General features: G+C 36.1%; 2 protein-coding genes across 2 annotated transcripts in view; one reads left to right on the top strand and one right to left on the bottom strand.

Moving 5' to 3' along the window:
* Positions 1-9,488, top strand: part of LOC117345262 (dnaJ homolog subfamily C member 11-like) — a 62,088-nt gene extending 52,600 nt beyond the window's left edge. Inside the window, exons 16-17 of the mRNA XM_033908307.1 lie at positions 6,161-6,290; positions 6,525-9,488. Of these exons, the coding sequence (XP_033764198.1) occupies positions 6,161-6,290; positions 6,525-6,553 (159 nt within the window). The 3' untranslated portion in view covers positions 6,554-9,488. The remainder of the gene's footprint in view (positions 1-6,160; positions 6,291-6,524) is intronic.
* Positions 9,489-13,041: 3,553 nt separating this feature from the next.
* LOC117345259 (forkhead-associated domain-containing protein 1-like) overlaps positions 13,042-22,416 on the bottom strand; it is a 38,354-nt gene continuing 28,979 nt past the window's right edge. The window contains 10 exon segments of the mRNA XM_033908300.1: positions 13,042-16,843; positions 17,681-17,821; positions 18,246-18,341; positions 18,768-18,881; positions 19,173-19,224; positions 19,455-19,675; positions 20,182-20,405; positions 20,597-20,735; positions 21,504-21,636; positions 21,876-22,035. Of these exon segments, the coding sequence (XP_033764191.1) occupies positions 16,808-16,843; positions 17,681-17,821; positions 18,246-18,341; positions 18,768-18,881; positions 19,173-19,224; positions 19,455-19,675; positions 20,182-20,405; positions 20,597-20,735; positions 21,504-21,636; positions 21,876-22,035 (1,316 nt within the window). The 3' untranslated portion in view covers positions 13,042-16,807.

Here is a 22,416-nt window from a genome sequence, read left to right as displayed (position 1 = left end):
CACAGGACCCTCAACTCGTCCTCTCTGTCTCCAAAACAAAGCTAAGCTCTGAACAATGTCCACATGACTCTCAACTCATCCTCTCTGTTTCTAAAACAAAAGTTAGCTCTTAACAATGTCCACAGGACTCTCAACTCGTCCTCTAAGACCCTAAAACAAAGCTAAGCTCTTAACAATGTCCACAGAACTCTCAGCTCGTCCTCTCTGTCTCCAAAACAAAGGTAAGCTCTTAACAATGTCCACAGGACTCTCAACTCGTCCTCCCTGTCTCCAGAACAAGGTAAGCTCTTAACAATGTCCACAGGACTCTCAACTCGTCCTCTCTGTCTCCAAAACAAAGGTAAGCTCTGAACAATGTCAACAGGACTCTCAACTCGTCCTCTCTGTCTCCAAAACAAAGGTTAGCTCTGAACAATGTCCACAGGATTCTCAACTCGTCCTCTCCAACACCAAAACAAAGGTTAGCTCTTAACAATGTCCACAGGACTCTCAACTCGTCCTCTGTCTCCAAAACAAACGTAAGCTCTGAACAATGTCCACAAGACTCTCAACTCGTCCTCTCTGTCTCCAAAACAAAGGTAAGCTCTGAACAAATTCAACAGGACTCTCAACTCGTCCTCTCTGTCTCCAAAACAAAGGTAAGCTCTGAACAATGTCCACAGGATGCTCAACTCGTTCTCTCTGTCTCCAAAACAAAGGTTAGCTCTGAACAATGTCAACAGGACTCAACTCGTCCTCTCTGTCTCCAAAACAAAGGTTAGCTCTGAACAATGTCCACAGGATGCTCAACTCATCCTGTCCAACACCAAAACAAAGGTTAGCTCTTAACATAACCACAGGACTCTCAACTCGTCCTCTCTGTCTCCAAAACAAAGGTAAGCTCTGAACAATGTCCACAGGACTCTCAACTCGTCCTCTCTGTCTCCAAAAGAAGTTAGCTCTAAACAATGTCAACAGGACTCTCAACTCGTCCTCTCTGTCTCCAAAACAAAGCTAAGCTCTTAACAATGTCCACAGGACTCTCAACTCACCTCTCTGTCTCCAAAACAAAGGTAAGCTCTGAACAATGTCCTTAGGACTCTCAACTCGTCCTCTCAGTCTCCAAAACAAGGTTAGCTCTGAATGATGTCCACAGGACCCTCAACTCGTCCTCTCTGTCTCCAAAACAAAGCTAAGCTCTGAACAATGTCCACATGACTCTCAACTCATCCTCTCTGTTTCTAAAACAAAAGTTAGCTCTTAACAATGTCCACAGGACTCTCAACTCGTTCTCTAAGACCCTAAAACAAAGCTAAGCTCTTAACAATGTCCACAGAACTCTCAGCTCGTCCTCTCTGTCTCCAAAACAAAGGTAAGCTCTTAACAATGTCCACAGGACTCTCAACTCGTCCTCCCTGTCTCCAGAACAAGGTAAGCTCTTAACAATGTCCACATGACTCTCAACTCGTCCTCTCTGTCTCCAAAACAAAGGTAAGCTCTGAACAATGTCAACAGGACTCTCAACTCGTCCTCTCTGTCTCCAAAACAAAGGTTAGCTCTGAACAATGTCCACAGGATTCTCAACTCGTCCTCTCCAACACCAAAACAAAGGTTAGCTCTTAACAATGTCCACAGGACTCTCAACTCGTCCTCTGTCTCCAAAACAAAGGTTAGCTCTGAACAATGTCCACAGGATGCTCAACTCATCCTCTCCAACACCAAAACAAAGGTTAGCTCTTAACATAACCACAGGACTCTCAACTCGTCCTCTCTGTCTCCAAAACAAAGGTAAGCTCTGAACAATGTCCACAGGACTCTCAACTCGTCCTCTCTGTCTCCAAAACAAAAGTAAGCTCTGAACAATGTCCACAGGACTCTCAACTCGTCCTCTCTGTCTCCAAAACAAAGGTAAGCTCTGAACAATGTCCACAGGACTCTCAACTCGTCCTCTCTGTCTCCAAAACAAAAGTAAGCTCTGAACGATGTCCACAGGACTCTCAACTCGTCCTCTCTGTCTCCAAAACAAGGTTAGCTCTGAACAATGTCCACAGGACTCTCAACTCGTCCTCTCTGTCTCCAAAAGAAGTTAGCTCTAAACAATGTCAACAGGACTCTCAACTCGTCCTCTCTGTCTCCAAAACAAAGCTAAGCTCTTAACAATGTCCACAGGACTCTCAACTCACCTCTCTGTCTCCAAAACAAAGGTAAGCTCTGAACAATGTCCTTAGGACTCTCAACTCGTCCTCTCAGTCTCCAAAACAAGGTTAGCTCTGAATGATGTCCACAGGACCCTCAACTCGTCCTCTCTGTCTCCAAAACAAAGCTAAGCTCTGAACAATGTCCACATGACTCTCAACTCATCCTCTCTGTTTCTAAAACAAAAGTTAGCTCTTAACAATGTCCACAGGACTCTCAACTCGTCCTCTAAGACCCTAAAACAAAGCTAAGCTCTTAACAATGTCCACAGAACTCTCAGCTCGTCCTCTCTGTCTCCAAAACAAAGGTAAGCTCTTAACAATGTCCACAGGACTCTCAACTCGTCCTCCCTGTCTCCAGAACAAGGTAAGCTCTTAACAATGTCCACAGGACTCTCAACTCGTCCTCTCTGTCTCCAAAACAAAGGTAAGCTCTGAACAATGTCAACAGGACTCTCAACTCGTCCTCTCTGTCTCCAAAACAAAGGTTAGCTCTGAACAATGTCCACAGGATTCTCAACTCGTCCTCTCCAACACCAAAACAAAGGTTAGCTCTTAACAATGTCCACAGGACTCTCAACTCGTCCTCTGTCTCCAAAACAAACGTAAGCTCTGAACAATGTCCACAAGACTCTCAACTCGTCCTCTCTGTCTCCAAAACAAAGGTAAGCTCTTAACAATGTCCACAGGACTCTCAACTCGTCCTCTCTGTCTCCAAAACAAAGGTTAGCTCTGAACAATGTCCACAGGATTCTCAACTCGTCCTCTCCAACACCAAAACAAAGGTTAGCTCTTAACAATGTCCACAGGACTCTCAACTCGTCCTCTGTCTCCAAAACAAACGTAAGCTCTGAACAATGTCCACAAGACTCTCAACTCGTCCTCTCTGTCTCCAAAACAAAGGTAAGCTCTTAACAATGTCCACAGGACTCTCAACTCGTCCTCTCTGTCTCCAAAACAAAGGTAAGCTCTTAACAATGTCCACAGGACTCTCAACTCGTCCTCTCTGTCTCCAAAACAAAGGTGAGCTCTTAACAATGTCCACAGGACTCTCAACTCGTCCTCTCTGTCTCCAAAACAAAGGTTGGCTCTTAACAATGTCCACAGGACTCTCAACTCGTCCTCTCTGTCTCCAAAACAAAGGTTAGCTCTGAACAATGTCCACAGGACACTCAACTCGTCCTCTCTGTCTCCAAAACAAAGGTTAGCTCTTAACAATGTCAACAGATCTCTCAACTCATCCTCTCAGACACCAAAACAAAGCTAAGCTCTGAACGATGTCGACAGGACACTCAAATTGTCCTCTCAGACACCAAAACAAAGGTTAGCTCTGAACAATGTCCACAGGACACTCAACTCGTCCTCTCTGTCTCCAAAACAAAGGTTAGCTCTGAACAATATCCACAGGACTCTCAACTTGTCTTCTCTGTCTCCAAAACAAAGGTTAGCTCTGAACAATGTCAACAGGACTCTCAACTCGTCCTCTCTGTCTCCAAAACAAAGGTTAGCTCTGAACAATGTCCACAGGACTATCAACTCATCCTCTCTGTCTCCAAAACAAAGCTAAGCTCTTAACAATGTCCACAGAACTCTCAACTCGTCCTCTCTGTCTCCAAAACAAAGGTTATAGCTCTGAACAATGTCCTTAGGACTCTCAACTGGTCCTCTCAGACCCCAAAATTAAGCTAAGCTCTTAACAATGTCCACAGAACTCTCAACTCATCCTCTCTGTCTCTAAAACAAAGGTTAGCTCTTAACAATGTCCTTAGGACTCTCAACTGGTCCTCTCAGACCCCAAAATTAAGCTAAGCTCTTAACAATGTCCACAGAACTCTCAACTCATCCTCTCTGTCTCCAAAACAAAGGTTAGCTCTGAACAATGTCAACAGGACTCAACTCATCCTCTCTGTCTCCAAAACAAAGGTTAGCTCTTAACAATATCAACAGGACTCAACTCATCCTCTCTGTCTCCAAAACAAAGGTAAGCTCTGAACAATGTCCTTAGGACTCTCAACTGGTCCTCTCAGACACCAAAACAAAGCTAAGCTCTTAACAATGTCTACAGGACTATCAACTCGTCCTCTCAGACCCCAAAACAAAGGTAAGCTCTGAACAATGTCCACAGGAATCTCAACTCGTCCTCTCTGTCTCCAAAACAAAGGTTAGCTCTGAACAATGTCCACAGGAATCTCAACTCATCCTTTCTGTCTCCAAAACAAGGTTAGCTCTTAACAATGTCCATAGGACTCTCAACTCGTCCTCTCTGTCTCCAAAACAAAGTAAGCTCTGAATGATAGTCAAAGGACTATCAACTCGTCCTCTCTGTCTCCAAACAAAGGTTAGCTCCGAACAATGTCAACAGGACTCTCAACCCATCCAGGACTCTCAACCCATCCTCTCTGTCTACAAAACAAAGGTAACCTCTTAACAATGTGCACAGGACTCTCAACTCGTCCTCTCTGTCTCCAAAACAAAGCTAAGCTCTGAACAATGTCCACAGGACTCTCAACTCGTCCTCTCTGTCTCCAAAACAAAGGTTAGCTCTGAACAATGTCCACAGGACACTCAACTCGTCCTCTCTGTCTCTAAAACAAAAGTTAGCTCTGAACAATGTCCACAGGACTCTCAACTCGTCCTCTCTGTCTCCAAAACAAAGGTAAGCTCTTAACAATGTCCACAGAACTCTCAACTCGTCCTCTCCGACACCAAAACAAAGCTAAGCTCTTAACAATGTCCACATGACTCTCAACTCGTCCTCTCTGTCTCCAAAACAAAGGTTAGCTCTGAACAATGTCCACAGAACTCTCAACTCGTCCTCTCCGACACCAAAACACAGGTAAGCTCTTAACAATGTCCACATGACTCTCAACTCGTTCTCTCTGTCTCCAAAACAAAGCTAAGCTCTGAACAATGTCAACAGGACTCTCAACTCGTCCTCCCTGTCTCCAAAACAAGGTTAGCTCTGAACAATGTCAACAGGACTCTCAACTCGTCCTCCCTGTCTCCAAAACAAAGGTTAGCTCTGAACAATGTCAACAGAACTCTCAACTCGTCCTCCCTGTCTCCAAAACAAAGGTAAGCTCTGAACAATGTCCACTGGATGCTCAACTCGTCCTCTCCGACACCAAAACAAAGGTTAGCTCTGAACAATGTCCACAGGACTCTCAACTCGTCCTCTCTGTCTCCAAAACAAAGGTTAGCTCTGAATGATAGTCAAAGGACTATCAACTCGTCCTCTCTGTCTCCAAAACAAGGTTAGCTCTTAACAATGTCAACAGGACTCTCAACTCGTCCTCTCTGTCTCCAAAACAAAGGTTAGCTCTTAACAATGTCCACATGACACTCAACTCGTCCTCTCTGTCTCCAAAACAAAGGTAAGCTCTGAATGATAGTCAAAGGACTATCAACTCGTCCTCTCTGTCTCCAAAACAAGGTTAGCTCTTAACAATGTCAACAGGACTCTCAACTCGTCCTCTCTGTCTCCAAAACAAAGGTAAGCTCTGAACAATGTCCACAGGACTCTCAACTCGTCCTCTCTGTCTCCAAAATAAGGTTAGCTCTTAACAATGTCCACACAAATCTCAATTCATCCTCTCTGTCTCCAAAACAAGGGTAAGCTCTGAACAATGTCCACAGGACTCTCAATTCATCCTCTCCATCTCCAAAACAAGGTTAGCTCTGAACAATGTCCACACAAATCTCAATTCATCCTCTACTTCTCAAAAACAAAAGTAAGCTCTGAAGAAAGTCCAAAGTTCTCTCATCTGTAATTATATCCAAGGGTCTATCAGGATTTAGGAATGTTATAAAATTGATGAACGGGTTTGTCCTCATCAACGATAGTCACATGGTGTAATTGTACAATGTAAATTATATTGTTTATTATGTTGTTAAATTTGTATTATGGAGAGTGCAGAAAAGATAAAGGGAGGTAATTTTGTACTAGATACTTTCTGATTGTAATTATATATATTATCTGTTTTCAGTGTGATATACCTGGTTTCTATGATCCCTGCCCAGGCGAGACAAAAACACTGTATATACGATATAAATTCAGGAATAAGCTTCATCAGGTTACGTTAGCGGACGATGACGCCATACGACTACCATTACAGAGTAAGTCCCTTCTAACAACAAACAATACAAAATAACTTATAATGTCTGATTAAAACATACTGCTATGATGAAATTGATAATTGATGTTTTTGTAATTTTTTAAGTTCAAATGTTTTGTTTCTATGCAATTTTTTTTTTATTTTTTCAAATATTTTCAATGTGTCATAAGGATGTATTTTTTTCATTGCACTTTTCTAAATGTATTTTTCTGATTTTTCTGATTTTTCTTTTCAGAACATATCTTAAAGGAGGAAGAAACTTGAAGGAGAAAATGACTTTTAAAATAATATTTCATAATGTGTTAAAAACACCAAAATCCAGGATGAATAACTCTTGATTCAGGGTTCCTACACTTAGAGTCGGCTCATAGTTACGATTGTGGGTCAGGGTTATATGTATTGTTTGCTTTCAGAAATGTGTTTTATGATCATAAGACTTCTTAAACTTTACCTGAAGGTTTCGTAAAATTCATGCAAACTTTGTGCCAAAGTATGTTCCACCTCACCCGGTTGACCATAGCTGTAGATAGGTCATAGATAGGTTTCATTGTTGTAAACAATTCGTATCACTTCAAAGGAATATTCGGGTCAGACCTGATTGAATCCTGACTGCTGATTTCAGATTCCACAGCTAATTGACCTGTGTTTGAGTTATCACTGACGGCCATAGAGCTACGGTCCCTTCCTGTTTTGACATTTTATGAAGATAAAAAGTTTGAAATCTTTTGATTTGGTTTACATTTAACCAACATAGCAAGAGCTTTCGAACTTGTAAGTAGTCTCTGGTATGACTGTGAATGATCAATAAATTAATTTCCTAAATTATCTGGATGTGGATCAGTTAAATTGCACAAACATTTTCAAAGGTCAAAGGTCATACACTTTTCTGTAAAAACTGGACACCGTCTGATTCTGATACAATTTTTTTTTTTTTTTTTTTTCATGTTCTTATTCTTTCAAATACCTTTTTTGAGGGAGAATTGAAGTTTGATACTGTTTTTCCAACTTCATATGATTCATTCCAAGTATGAATACCGGCTATGCAACAATTTTCCACAAAATAAGAGAACAAAAGCTAATTAGGAAATGAAGAGGATTCTCTCTCCTACACTTAACTGCTACAATTGTTTTGTAGAGAAAAAAATAAATCCATCCCCCGCTACAAAGGGAAAAGAATGCCAACTTGGGGGAAAAAATGTAATGGCTCACAAAATGGTGATGTCGTAACATTATATACAGCATAGCCAGATCACAATCAAGTAACGTCATCAGTTTTGTCACTCTCTCTATATACCAAAAACGATGGTATAATGAATCCAGTGTGTCATTACAATGTGTGGTATTGAACTTCAGAAAAGTGTGGGATAAAAATAATGAGTCATCCCTGTGTTATGTAGACACATACATATGTACATGTAGAGATCTCAACACTCTATAAAGCCTCGTTATCAACTTGTCGTAGCCTTGTATGATATTCTGTGAATCTGTTTCCTGTTGATACGTAGTTATTAAGCATTTGTCACTTGTTAAGTTGATAGATATCTTGAAGTATTATATTTCTGTTATTTTTACGTTGAATGATCAAGATTTTCATAAGATTTACTGCATTTACTTGATAATTCAATCGATACCTTATTGTAATACAATGTATGTAAATAAATGAAAAGAAGATATTGATAAATTCATTAATATATTAGTATTACAGGTACATATTCAAGTTAATTTTTGCTGAAGATAAACTGTTTTGTGTTCATCAAATTTACTTAAAACAGCAGTCTGATATTTAGAACAATGGTTTGAATCAAAGCTATTGATTGTAGTTTTAATTAGTCTGGTGGAAATTGAACGGACCCAAAAATCAAACAAAAATTCTTAAACTGAAGATTTTAATAGTTAATACTCGAAATTTATTTTAAGCCTTGTATCTATTGAAATATTAATTTGGACAGTTCAATGTTTGATCAGTCTTGATCTGAGTTAGTGATACAGAATCAAAAACATTTTTGAGAACATTTCTGAATTAAAGAATTTTTCAAGCATTTATGATGCATTTCTATGTGTGAGACAATCAGGTCATTTCTGCATTTTTGTGTCACCAATCAATTCTGGTTTTGATGCCATGTGGTTTATCATCATCAGCGGAATATAACACTTTCATAGAAATTTTTAAGTTTCTGCTTCTGCGGGAAATCCTCTGTTATGTAAATAAGAACGTTAACAAATTTTATTATCAGTGTAGTAAATAACATTTTATGGACATTAATTTCTAATTAATCCACACATTTCCTTTCCCCGTAGAAAGGTGAAGGTTTGCTTTAAGGTCAAACATTGTATTAGAAAGAACAATTTCTGCTTTAATTTGTGACAGAATGTGTTATTTTATATAGTTAATTGGAGTCGTGACTGTTAAGCCATTACTACACTGGTATAGCCATTACTACACTGGTATAGCCATTACTACACTGGTATAGCCATCACTACACCGGTATAGCCATCACTACACTGGTATAGCCATTACTACACTGGTATAGCCATTACTACACTGGTATAGCCATTACTACACTGGTATAGCCATCACTACACTGGTATAGCCGTTACTACACTGGTATAGCCATCACTACACAGGTATAGCCATTACTACACTGGTATAGCCATCACTACACTGGTATAGCCATCACTACACAGGTATAGCCATTACTATACTGGTATAGCCATTACTACACTGGTATAGCAATTACTACACTGGTATAGCCATTACTACACTGGTATAGCCATTACTACACTGGTATAGCCATTACTACACTGGTATAGCCATTACTACACTGGTATAGCCATCACTACACTGGTATAGCCGTTACTACACTGGTATAGCCATTACTACACTGGTATAGCCATTACTACACTGGTATAGCATATGTTTAAGATGGTCTTCATACAAATTAAAACAGTCGAACCTGAAACAAATCACATGATACATCGTGATACAGCATGGCCTCTGAATGTTTGGTTTTATAAAAACAACAAACTAGCTGTAACTGAATTTTGAACTTGTCCTATCATGACAGCCCCTTTATGGTATAGCTACATTTATTTGAGGAATATGTCCATGTTAGCTAGACTATTTCAACTATGTTACATCCAGAAAAGCAGACATTAGTGCTATGCTGAATACACGTGTGAATAAATCCTCTGAAATACTTATCTTAGATGTCTTACATACATTATGTAGAATTAAATTCTACAGTATATTTTGACAAGATAACTGTTTAAATGGTAACGTTACGTACTTGTTGACCGGTATAAATGGTAGTGTTATGTACTTGTTGACCGGTATAAATGGTAACGTTATGTACTTGTTGACTGGTATAAATGGTAGCGTTACGTACTTGTTGACTGGTATAAATGGTAACGTTATGTACTTGTTGACCGGTATAAATGGTAACGTTATGTACTTGTTGACTGGTATAAATAGTACCGTTACGTACTTGTTGACCGGTATAAATGGTAACGTTATGTACTTGTTGACTGGTATAAATGGTAGCGTTACGTACTTGTTGACCGGTATAAATGGTAACGTTACGTACTTGTTGACCGGTATAAATGGTAGCGTTACGTACTTGTTGACTGGTATAAATGGTAACGTTATGTACTTGTTGACTGGTATAAATGGTAACGTTACGTACTTGTTGACCGGTATAAATGGTAGCGTTACGTACTTGTTGACCGGTATAAATAGTAACGTTGCGTACTTGTTGACTGGTATAAATGGTAACGTTACGTACTTGTTGACCGGTATAAATGGTAGTGTTACGTACTTGTTGACCGGTATAAATGGTAACGTTGCGTACTTGTTGACTGGTATAAATGGTAGTGTTACGTACTTGTTGACCGGTATAAATGGTAACGTTATGTACTTGTTGACCGGTATAAATGGTAACGTTACGTACTTGTTGACTGGTATAAATGGTAACGTTACGTACTTGTTGACTGGTATAAATGGTAGTGTTACGTACTTGTTGACTGGTATAAATGGTAACGTTATGTACTTGTTGACTGGTATAAATAGTACCGTTACGTACTTGTTGACCGGTATAAATGGTAACGTTATGTACTTGTTGACTGGTATAAATGGTAGCGTTACGTACTTGTTGACTGGTATAAATGGTAGCGTTACGTACTTGTTGACCGGTATAAATGGTAGCGTTACGTACTTGTTGACCGGTATAAATGGTAACGTTACGTACTTGTTGACCGGTATAAATGGTAGCGTTACGTACTTGTTGACTGGTATAAATGGTAACGTTATGTACTTGTTGACTGGTATAAATGGTAACGTTACGTACTTGTTGACCGGTATAAATGGTAGCGTTACGTACTTGTTGACTGGTATAAATGGTAACGTTACGTACTTGTTGACCGGTATAAATGGTAGCGTTACGTACTTGTTGACTGGTATAAATGGTAGCGTTACGTACTTGTTGACCGGTATAAATGGTAACGTTACGTACTTGTTGACTGGTATAAATGGTAGCGTTACGTACTTGTTGACTGGTATAAATGGTAACGTTATGTACTTGTTGATTGGTATAAATGGTAACGTTACGTACTTGTTGACTGGTATAAATGGTAGTGTTACGTACTTGTTGACTGGTATAAATGGTAACGTTACGTACTTGTTGACCGGTATAAATGGTAGCGTTACGTACTTGTTGACTGGTATAAATGGTAACGTTACGTACTTGTTGACTGGTATAAATGGTAGCGTTATGTACTTGTTGACTGGTATAAATGGTAACGTTATGTACTTGCTGACCGGTATAAATGGTAGTGTTACGTACTTGTTGACCGGTATAAATGGTAACGTTATGTACTTGCTGACCGGTATAAATGGTAACGTTATGTACTTGCTGACCGATATAAATGGTACCGTTACGTACTTGTTGACCGGTATAAATGGTAACGTTACGTACTTGTTGACTGGTATAAATGTTAGTGTTACGTACTTGTTGACTGGTATAAATGGTAGTGTTACGTACTTGTTGACTGGTATAAATGGTAACGTTATGTACTTGTTGACTGGTATAAATGGTACCGTTACGTACTTGTTGACCGGTATAAATGGTAACGTTACGTACTTGTTGACTGGTATAAATGTTAGTGTTACGTACTTGTTGACTGGTATAAATGGTAACGTTATGTACTTGTTGACTGGTATAAATGGTAGTGTTACGTACTTGTTGACCGGTATAAATGTTGGTGTTACATCATTAACATTGACACTATTGATGATTAGAGTTTGATATTATTTGTCAGATATGCAACTAAATGTTTATAAAGAAAAAAAATAGCAAACACAAGTAGACACAATTCTGCCCAATACTTTAAAATCAAATTTCAAAACTTTTAAAGTGATGACTACATGCGATCAGTCAAGGATGGAAGCAATATTTACACTATATGAACGCAAATGTCCAAAATCTTAAATTATTCACAATTTTTCATGCGAGTTTGTGTCATTGATTAATAAATTTCTTTTTATGAATAAAAGATATTTTACAAAAACAAGTATGTATTGATTGTACTTTCAAGGTCACAGAGGTCAATATCCTTAAAACTTCTCATCTCAATGTGATCAGGCCTTGATATCGAGCCAGTAGCATGGTAGGATAATGGGCTTCTTAGTTTGTTCAAATGAATGACCTTGCCCTTCTTTTAAGGTCATAGGGGTCAAATGTGCAAAAAAAAAAAACTTTGATCAAAATCTTCTCATTAAAAGTGATGTCCAGGGCTATGATACTGGTCCAGTAGTATGCTGGGATAAATAGCTATCAGGTATGTTTAAATGAATGACCTTGACTTTCATTCAAGCTTTGTCATAGGGGAAATGTGTGTCAAATCTTTAAAGAAATTCTTTTCAATGACGAAGAGGCCTAAGGTTGTTTTATCTAATCAAAAAGGCACAACTAGGTACCCGGGTACTAAGGGCTACATACACATGAGGAATATCCATACAGTACTTTTCAATAGCGATGACAATCTTCAATTCTAAAAATCCAAGATGGTCACCCGTTAGCCATTTTGTTTTTCTGATTAAAACTCTTAATTGAATTTGCACAACTAGGGACCAAAGGAAACCTACACATGAAATTTCAGGACTATCCCACCAGTAATTTTCAAGGAAATAGTGATATTAAGGATTGTTTATAGACAGACAGATGACAGATGGACGCAGGGTGATTTGAATAGCTCACCATCTGATGATGGTGGACAATTGAGAACTGTATGCATCCTGTTCTTTTTACAGCAATGACCACGTGGACTTGGTGTGAATTCCCAACCCATAGTTCACAATTACACTATTATTACAGGGGTTGTGGGTTAGGAATTCATACTATATATGGGAGAGGGATATTTACACCAAATCCATGTGGCCATGACCACCTGGTTCCATCTTCATCACGGAGAACAGACCTTGGTTCTATATTTCATTTGATTCTGTTTCCATCGTTACATTAGCTTGCTCATAGACTTACATATCATTCTGTATGATGTGTCCATCATTTCCTAGAACTGTATGGTGACAATAAGTATTTTAATCTATAGCAACAAAGTTAAATATTTCCTAGAACTGTATATTGACAATAAGTATTTTAATCTATAGCAACAAAGTTAAATATTTCCTAGAACTGTATATTGACAATAAGTATTTTAATCTATAGCAACAAAGTTAAATAAACAAATGAAACACAGCATATCTAGAAAAGTTTTTATTTACGCTTGACCTATCATGAGTTTGACCTGTAGGGGTCAAGGACACATTACAATACAATAACAGCTAGTGTTACACAATGTATGATCTTGTGTAACGTACATCACAGTCGAGGGGTTAACACAGGTCTGGTCCCGCCAAAATCTGGCCACCAGTTAAACCGATGTTTACACATACATTGTATCCTTCATTTTGATATGGTTAATAATGATTTACATCAATTTTAATTTTAAAATTTCAAAGAAAAAAAAAATCTTATGTAAAATATTTCTTTCAAATTATTACAAACAAGGTTTTCATACAATGCAGAAAGAATGCCAACTTGGTATGGGGATGGAAATCCAAACGAAAAATCTCTAGTTCAGTGATCAATTTAAGTGCAGAGATTTACATAAACCTCTGTCAGACACAACAAAATAACATAATGACATCCCCAAAAATGGGGAAAGTTATAAATCACAGTAGAAAAATGTTTTATAAAACGTTCTATAACTATCAATATCTAGTTACTATTTACTAGGGGTTTTAATCTAAGGTACTCTTCATTTGATAAAATAATATGTTAAACTGATGGACTATATCTTTTCACGACATTTTTATATAACCAGTACAAGAATGTCTTCGCACTACGTACAGCTTCCTACATGTTTAAATACAGCAATTTCATATCAAGATTAAATTATAGAAAATATCGCTAAAAATAATCTTCTAAAGTTAGGATGAGCATGGTCAATATATAAACTATTGCTTGTTTTGGCTACAGTACACATTATCAATGTAATTTGATTTTATAGTGTTAATGATGCGAGCAAGCAGAAAACAGAGAATGGTCAAAAGTAACCAAGGATGTATAGCGATGTCTTGGTCATAAAACATTCAATATTTATCGGTGTAAAAATATCAAAGCTTTGAAAAAATGTATGAAGCATGATACCTTAAAATAGAAACGTCAGTTAGAGTCTAAAAAGGACGGAGTCGAGGGAATGCAAAAGGTAAAAATCTGATAAAGAGGACGGAGTCAAGGGAATACAACAAGTAAAAATCTGTCATTCACTTCACAATGACTTCAACACTCTTTGTAACAGATTCAATACTCCCTGTAAACAATGACAATGTATAAAAACAATGTTTAAAGATGTAAAATTGTTAAAACAATACACATTCTTATATATATATACATTAATGTACATTATTACAAAGGTCATCAACACTGAGGAATGTTAGACTATAAAAACGGATGACACAGCGTAGTAAGTATTGTAGTAATGGTTTATGATCGATAAAAAATGACAAAAATCAAATGAAGACAAAATTTATCCTGGTAATATTTGAACACTTTGTCAAATAATTTTGAGCAATTATGAGACCAAATATATATGGTACAGTTAAAGATTCATAAAATTTGATTAAAGTTTGAAATAACTGATGCATTTCTTAAAACAAAAAAAATCTTGTTTAGATGGATACTTTAATTAATCATTGAAAAATAAAATTCTATAGAAAAATGTACTAGTTTCTCGTAACAGAGCAATGAGTTATCTCCCTTACACCAATTAAATCTGAGCTGACAGATCTCAAAAATTAATGACCATTATTTAGAACAGTTGAGTTTTCATGAATTAATAAATCTAGTTAGAATTACTCTAATATTAAGACAGTATACAATTTGTATATGGTTTCTGTTCTGAAAACTTTTTTGAGAGAAGAGCAATATGTCTCGTCAAGGATTAATAATATTTCTACTAATACAAAGTACAGTACTACTTTAATTACTATCAGTCTCCATAGAAATAAACTTTTCTTCACACAAATCTACATAACACTTAAAATTATCTACAAATCTGTGGGACTAGTCATTACATACAAACATAAACTTGAACTGAATATGTGTTATTAACTTAAAAGCATTGTTATAATCTTAAAAATATATACAGCATCTAATAATAATTACATTTTATGATTTTTTCCTGCAACAATATATATACAAATTTGATTATGTTAGTATATCAAGCTGTCATTTACAACAAATAATTATCACATTGGAATCATCCAATATCTCGTTTCTTTGTTTTTTTTTTGGTGGGGGGGTTGGGGAGGTGGAGAGGAGGCAGTAATTTGACAGATTGCAGCATCTACTTTCAGACAACAGACATTTACTCAAATAAGCACAAGCAAATAACATCTTAAAACCAACTACTACCACAATACATCCCTCTTATTGTCAATTTACTTAATGACATGTCATTTGTAATAAGATAGATGTGATTAGACATGAACTTCTCTTAATGTCTATTGCAATAATGTAAAAATTCAATGTACAACTTTAACTAGGAAAATATATTGTGCCATTTCTATAAAAGGTCTTGTGGAAAAAATGATCTCATTAAGGCTGATGTGAAATGATAGATAAACAGGTGTACAATAAAGGCAGATTGATTTAATATTTAAAGAAAGCAATGTCATTTCACATATTAAGTGTATAACTATGATTATACCGGTAAAAATTTAATTTGTTAATTTTACTTTTCTCTTTGTATATTTTTTCCTCTATACTATATTTCTGTCTATAACATAATATTTCTCTCTATAACATAATATTTCTCTTTATAGCATATTTCTCTATTGACATCTCTTTTCAAATATATTTCATGTAATATTTCTCTTTCATTCAGCTTATGACAAGTTATATTAAGAGGAGTGTAGTGTAGTATTACTGTAGGAGTATACACTTAACATACATACTTCCTAACAAACTTATACCGCCACTATGATCAATCTCATCTTCCTTAATTACAACAATATCAAATACAAATTTAACCAACATGCTAATATGTTCCTATTTGTATCACAAAAATTGCTTCCGGCCAGAGGACTGGAAGATTATAACCCTGTTCTAGTTCTAGTATGAAACATCACAACATTTCAATCCTCTGATATAAATATATTTGAAAAATATATTCTTCAAACTTCTTCACAATTTCACAATGTAATTTTACATACTAAAGTTTAGTAAAATTAGAAGAATTAAATATATTTACACCAATAAACCATATATTTCTATATACATCATACATCGTACTCATTAAAATGTCCATCAGTGTCTAATGAGATTTCTAATGAAAATTTCATGCTTTATATGTCCTATATACACATACTTCTATCATGGACTTTCTAGCATCCTCAACATTATTGTAAACAACTCGTACTTACAATTTATATTTCAATACTTTGAAAGAAGGATAAAATGCCTCAAAAATGTCTTAGCATTTATCACACAACCATTAAACAGATATTCGAAATATGAGACATTTTGTCCTTGATCTTCCCAGGGCAAAGGTAAAAAACTCCTGACTTATTTATATTTACGCGTATTTTATTTAACGCCAACTGAAAATAATTCTGTCTGGCTTTCTTTTGTACTCACACTCCCAACATTACAGGGAGGGATCTTAAGAGTTATTCACTGGCAGAAGTACTGTAGTACAGTTTTCATAATCTTGAGCAGAGAATCGTATAAAAGTCTCCATCTCCAGTTTTTCACACGTACAAGACTCATCACTCACATACTCCTACGCTACAGAAAGTAGTTCCTTCACCGAAAACAGAAATACACTATATGCAGTATCGCAATGAGATTTGTTCTGTCAGCAATAAGCACTACGAGAATTAAGGTATATGTAATCAATATAATATTGTGTCCTTATATGGTCATATGCTGCTCGGTATATATTTAAGATGTCTATTTCAGGTTAACTTTCCACAAACTCTGCTTGTCTTTCAAGTCCCTGAAAAAAAATGTAAATATTAAAATCTATTATTATAATAAAACAATTACAATGTATCAACAAAAGAAAGAAAAGTTCTACTGTGGAAATATGTTAGTTTTATGAAAGAATACCATTTTAAAAGTAACAAGTGTAAACAATGTTTTGTTTCTATGACTAAAATACAATATATGTTTGAGAAACATAATAATATATACCATCATCATCCATCAATTCTGCTTTGATGAAAATGGAACTTATATAGAAATTCGTCAAATAACAAAACATTTCAAGAGTCAAAAATATTAATAAACTTTGAAGTATTAATATCTGACCCCAAATGCCAACATCCTATATATATTGTTTATATTATTCATGATTCTTTACAAACAGAAAAAGAGTAATATACCTGTGAAAAGTTAGGGACATTTAGTAAACAATGGTGTCGACCATATTACTTACCATACTATTTTCCAGTGTAGCCAGTCTATATTCTGTATCACAGACTTACCATACTATTTTCCAGTGTAGCCAGTCTATATTCTGTATCACAGACTTACCATACTATTTTCCAGTGTAGCCAGTCTATATTCTGTATCACAGACTTACCATACTATTTTCCAGTGTAGCTAGTCTATATTCTGTATCACAGACTTACCATACTATTTTCCAGTGTAGCTAGTCTATATTCTGTATCACAGACTTACCATACTATTTTCCAGTGTAGCTAGTCTATATTCTGTATCACAGACTTACCATACTATTTTCCAGTGTAGCCAGTCTATATTCTGTATCACACAAACTTACCATACTATTTTCCGGTGTAGCCAGTCTATATTCTGTATCACACAGACTTACCATACTATTTTCCAGTGTAGCCAGTCTATATTCTGAGTCACACAGAGATTTCTCCTTGTCCACTAACTCTGACTTTAGGGTATGGATCTCATAGTTCTTCCTCTTCACCATATCTTTCTGTTGTCTCTTCTTGGCAACATTCTGTGAAATAATTATAATAATTATAATGCAATAAAGGAAATTCTGATGATATCAAAGGATTGTTTGGCAAAATTAGCCAGCTTTTTTGATGGAAGACTTCAACAGGCAAAATTAGCTAGCTTTTTTGATAGAAAAACTCTAAAGACAAAATTAGCCAGCTTTTGTGATTGGAAAACTTCAAAAGAAAAAATTAGCCAGTCTTATATGGAAAAAGATTACTTAATTTGAGACATTTTCATTGATTATTTTCTCAGAGATGTCAGTTACATGATAATTTTTTTTAATTAAATGAAATAATTAAATATGTCCCTGACTAAAAGGCTCATCACTAATCAAATTATTGAACTTGTTTTTACCGACACTCATGTGAGAACCTCTACGTCACACACCGCCCAAGTTTTAGTGAGGTGATGATGATACATACCTTTCCCATTATATCTATATTAGAACATTTATGACTAGAGTAGGATCCGGGTCGTGTACTGGGAATGTGGGCTCGCTCATTCTCCAAGTGGAATGTCTACAATAGTAAAGTGAAATTTTGATGAACAGCTGACAAATATGTACCACAGTGACTTCACAAATATGTACCACAGTGACTTCACAAATATGTACCACAGTGACTTCACAAATATGTACCACAGTGACTTCACAAACAGACTGAATCACAAATGATTTTACATCACACTGATTCATTCTACTAAAAATATCATTTGTTTTACATGCTTCCCTTCACTGCTAAAACTCTTATCTACTGTTAACAATTGTCAGATCATTTCTGTGTGAATGACAAATTACATTCCATTTATTGGCAATTCCATTCATTATCATACTGTTTAATGTCACATTCCTGTCAATGTAACATTCCTGTTAATGTCATATTAACAACCAGTAGAATAAAAATCTTTCGATGAGTTGAACCTTTTGTTCAGCGTTGGTTTAATACCTTTCTCTGTTTTATTGCTGTATTTAGGCGTTTCTCCTGATCCAGTCGATCCCGGGTACGATTCAGAGATTCTCGTAAATACTGGGTCTCTTCTGCTTTTGTCTTTACATCGGACTGTATATATAAACCACATTGATAGCATTATTATATATATTCAACTGATCAAACAGATGACCAATACATTTAACACAATCAAGCTTAAACAGAACTGAATCACATTTCCACAGAATCATATTTTATCTGAATCACATTTCCACAGAATCACATTTTGACGATTTTGTTTTAATCTTTAAAATTTCCAAATTAAAGTAAATAAACTTACAAACAAAAAAGTACTGTCAAGAAGGTAGTACAAGCTGTTCTTTTTTAATCAATTTTTCAAAAAAAAGTATATTTGATACATACCACCAGATTTTCTACTTGTGTAGCTTTCCTCTCAGCTAGCTCCTGAGATTGTCTGCAAAAATATTTTAATTATGTTATAAACTCTTCATACGGGAAATTTAAAAACATCTGGATATATTAATTTAAAGCAAGTAAACAGTTTTCAGGATCAGTGACAACTTTAAGATCACTCTAAGATCCTACATATCCCTCTCATTAAGAGTTCCTACCTTTTCTTCACTAAAATCTCTCTCATATCCCTCCTATTGAGAGTTCCTCCCTAACATTATTACAAGTTCCTACCTCATCTTCACTAAATCTCTCTCATATCCGTGGAGTAGTTCATCCTTCCGTGACACACGCTCCTTCAGCACCTTGATACGATTGGCTACAAGTTGACAGGCGTTCTCACGTTCCATGATGAGTCGCTCTCTCTCATCACGGGGAATATGACCTATTGGACGGAGACCGTCAACACTATCCAGGTCAAGACAACTGGCCACTGCTCGCAGTAACGTAAGGTACTGTAAGAGAAAAATAAACGATAAAGCCAAAGTGATGTGAGGTACCGTAAGAAAAAAATAGACGCTAAACCCGAAGAGATGTCAGGTAATGAAAGAGAAAAATAGACGATAAACCTACAGTAATGTGAGGTACGGTAAGAGGAAAATAGACGATAAACCCAAAGTGATGTCAGGTAATGTAAGAGAAAAATAGACGATAAACCTACAGTAATGTGAGGTACGGTAAGAGGAAAATAGACGATAAACAAATATCACAAAACTTGGTATCAAATGTTAGTATACAGCTGTATAAACATATCTTTTTTTATATAATCTTCCTTTCATATAACATTTATGAAACAAGTACTTCCTATTTTCCATATCCTTGATTAACACCACTAAACCATCAGCTCTATTTAAAAATTCCAGATCACCTGGACATTATTTTGTTAAGGGGAGGTAATTCTTCTGTTTTAACACATACACGGGACTATAATTTCCTATTCAGTGAGTTGACAATCACTTACAGTGTTTTCACTGCTGTCCAGAGCATCCATGGTCTCTCTGTGTGCACTTCTCTCCATATCGGCCTCAGGGTTAGCGTTACCCAGCAGACCACGCGCTCGACTGACTTCACGGTCCAGAGTACCCAGTGCCACCTTGTCTTCAGACAGAGCTTGGTTGGCCCTCATTTCAGCAAGCTCTTTCTTGAGCATGATCACCTGTTGTAGTGCATGGTCCTGGGTTGGTACTGTACACAATAGAATAGTTTTAGTGAAATTATGATAAAATTATTTCTATACATTAAAATAGTTTACACCAAGTGCAAGTAGCATTATCATAATTTAGTGCAAGGCTTCCATCATGGAGAGAGTGAAAATATAATTACCTCTAATATATGTACATTTACAGTAAGTTTGTTATCACTATGTAACCACTTACAAGGTGGTTTGGAGACCTCCAGGGATTTGATACGGGATCTAAGCTCAGCGAGGGCTTCTCTCTGTCTCATTATGACCTGTTCATGCCTCTCGCCACGACACTGAGCACCAAGGGCAGTCATCTCAGACGTAATTCGACCCTGAAAAATAGATTAAAACAGTTTTTATTATAGGATGTAAATATGTAAATTCTTCAGCAAATATGACTTTAAAATCTGATTTCCACATTATGCAAACATGGTATCAAACAGGATGTCAATTCTACACATGAGTGTAAAGGTTACATATATAAAAGTTTTTTTTTATTAATTTAGGATAACAGAGAATACAATATCCATATTCTGCAGGATTGAATCTGGATGGATACTTCTACATGCATTCATTGTAATGTTATTTTATTATTTACAGAAGTTGACATGTACAGCGGATCTGATGATAGTGATCTTGATCCTTTAATATAGATTTGTAAAGATAATAGTGATCTTGCTCCTTTAATATAGATTTGTAAAGACACATAACACATACACTGCACATATTGAGCACTCCTTTATATCATTTATTATATATTTGTGCTGTTTGTTTTGATTTTACATTGATTTTTAACTTTATATTTGTAGCAGGATTGGTTCTGTTGTATTTAAACCTCCGTGATCGTCTGTCGGCTTGGCGGCCATGCTGGGTAGTAGGAACTAGCGCCACCTAGCGTTGTTGACGTAGGGTTTTCCCCTAGTTATATTTGGTAACAGGGTACGTGTAGCTTAGCCGGTTCGGGTAGTTGGCTACGTATATACGCGAGTAGCACGGGAAAATACAGACTGAGGGTGGGGCTACTGGGGCTATATATTCCGTTTTGCGGATTGATTTATTTATTTATCTTCTTCTTCTTTTTTTTTTTTGGTAAAAGTTACCTCCTGGTCCAGGAGTGAAAGTTGGTTTTTCTGTTCCTCTTTCTCTAGCTCCAGAGCTGTTTCCAGGGCCCTGATCTTGTCCATGTTTTCTGTTAGGTTGGACTTATATTTCTGGGAGAATGATTTCTCTTTACTAGAAACAAAACAAAGCAAAACTGAAAAAATGTCTGGCATTTATAAGATAAGGTATTCTTAACATCTTTCTTTCAAAATATAAAATGATGAACTGTATATTAATTATCATTTAACTCCATGTTAAAATAAACATATATCAGAGTCACAAAGAAGCTTTTCAGTTATACTAAGCCTAATATATTACAAGCACTCTTATGACAGAGAGATATGAACAACACTATATTTGAGATATAATACCTAAGGCTGGACTCTAGTGACTTAAGCTCATCCTTCTGTTTGTCAATGATCTTGGAAAGCTTGGCCAGCTGCTGCCGAACATCGGTTAATTCTCGTTCACGCTGGATCAACAGTTCTTTATTTTTCTCGTTTTCACGTTTCTGAGTCTCACTCAGTTCACCTTAAAAAAAGAACACAGGTGTTACAAATATATATATATAAAAATTCTTCTAGTTTACGTTTTGTGTATTGTTAACAAATCATCCAATTGATTTTAAAGATGATTTAATTTTCTACAGCTAATAATAACTGAAGATGCCATTTTACAGCATTTCTTCTGCCTCTATTTTAAGGACTGAATTAGGCTTTAAAACATCTGGAAACATATACTTCAAATTTCTACAAACAATTGTGTTTAAAAAAAAGAATTTCTTAACAATTTATCTAATCTTGTTTCACAAAGTTTATATATAAAACCTGCATTTATTATAATTTACCTTAAAGTCTTCTTTATTCATAACAGACCACTACAGACCATTAAACTACATAAAACCTACATCAC

The sequence above is a fragment of the Pecten maximus genome, chromosome 16 (genome assembly GCF_902652985.1).
Source record: "Pecten maximus chromosome 16, xPecMax1.1, whole genome shotgun sequence".
Lineage (NCBI taxonomy): Eukaryota > Metazoa > Mollusca > Bivalvia > Pectinida > Pectinidae > Pecten > Pecten maximus.
The sequence above is the reverse complement of the archived record's forward strand: the minus strand, read 5'-3'. Positions and strand labels throughout refer to the sequence as shown.